Below are 883 nucleotides of genomic sequence, written 5' to 3' on the forward strand. Positions count from 1 at the left end.
AACCTGAAAGGCAAAAGAAGAGGGGCGCCCGTCAGTCCCTGCCCGCAGACGCTCCTCCTGCCCAACCACCCTCCCAGCAGGGTGGTCACCCCGCCCTGCCACCGAGGCCGAGGGCGGCCGCCGCTCAGGGAGCTCCACGCTCAGCTTTTCTTGCTGCCTCGCCCAGGGACTGTGCGTCCCATTGCAGCAGCCACCGAAAGGGCTGCGTCCCCCCCGCTGCTGCCTGACCCTGAGCGCACGCCGGGGTCTCAAAGCTGGCGCTTCACGAGCGAAGGGGGTGTGAGCTGCCCTGGGCATCCTCCCCTCCATCCCCAAGAGGTGCCCAGGCAGAGCCCCCCAACCGTCCCCACAGAGGGGATGGGGGGGCTCTGGGCATGAGGGCCACAGCGGCTTGGAGCCCCCACCCTGCTCCCAAAATAAGTGACCCGTCCCCTCCCGGTTTAGAGCCTCACGTTCTTCAGGAACTCCTCTGCCACGATGCGGGCCCTAGCATTGACAGAGAGCTTCATCTCGCTGATCTCCTTGTCGATCTCCTCCATGAAGTGGATGACAAAGTCTACCAGCTTGTGCTTGTACATCTGCTCCGTGTGGAAGTTTGTGATCAAGAAGCTGATGTCATAGCCCTGGGGAAGAGAGACGCGCCCTGGGGATGAGCACCCATGACCTCGCATCCCAACTCTGCACTGGAGACAGCCTCCCCCCCGACCCCACCCCCGTGCCAGGAGCGGAGCCGGGAGCTGCTCTGCCACCTCACCTCCACAGGCTTCCTGCGCAGGATGAAGAAGTTCTCAGCTCTCATCATCATGAAGCGCATGAATTTGTGGCACAAGATCTTCTCAATCTCGTCAGCCTGAGGAGAGGAAAGGGAAGTGAGGCTTCCCCC

The 883-nt window shown here is 62.7% G+C and overlaps 2 protein-coding genes across 2 annotated transcripts in view; both read right to left on the bottom strand.

The window, feature by feature from the left end:
- Nucleotides 1-297, bottom strand: part of LOC104134767 (tubulin monoglycylase TTLL3) — a 3,985-nt gene extending 3,688 nt beyond the window's left edge. Inside the window, 1 exon segment of the mRNA XM_035903814.1 lies at nucleotides 90-297. Within this exon segment, the coding sequence (XP_035759707.1) occupies nucleotides 90-297 (208 nt within the window).
- Nucleotides 298-428: 131 nt separating this feature from the next.
- On the bottom strand, nucleotides 429-847 carry ARPC4 (actin related protein 2/3 complex subunit 4). Its single transcript, XM_009648349.2, has 2 exons — nucleotides 755-847; nucleotides 429-623 (listed from the first exon to the last, which is right to left on the bottom strand). The coding sequence occupies exons 1-2, from the start codon at nucleotides 812-814 to the stop codon at nucleotides 441-443; spliced, it is 243 nt and encodes an 80-aa protein (XP_009646644.1). The 5' UTR covers nucleotides 815-847; the 3' UTR covers nucleotides 429-440.
- Nucleotides 848-883: the final 36 nt, after the last annotated feature.

This window comes from Egretta garzetta, unplaced genomic scaffold, assembly GCF_000687185.1.
Source record: "Egretta garzetta isolate BGI_Z169 unplaced genomic scaffold, ASM68718v1 scaffold91, whole genome shotgun sequence".
NCBI classification, from domain to species: domain Eukaryota; kingdom Metazoa; phylum Chordata; class Aves; order Pelecaniformes; family Ardeidae; genus Egretta; species Egretta garzetta.

Coding starts and splice junctions, on each gene's coding strand:
- ARPC4 (XM_009648349.2), bottom strand. CDS start 814: ATGCGCTTCATGATGATGAGAGCTGAGAACTTCTTCATCCTGCGCAGG. Junction 624..754: donor TGCGCAGGAAGCCTGTGGAG/GTGAGGTGGCAG, acceptor TCTCTTCCCCAG/GGCTATGACATCAGCTTCTT.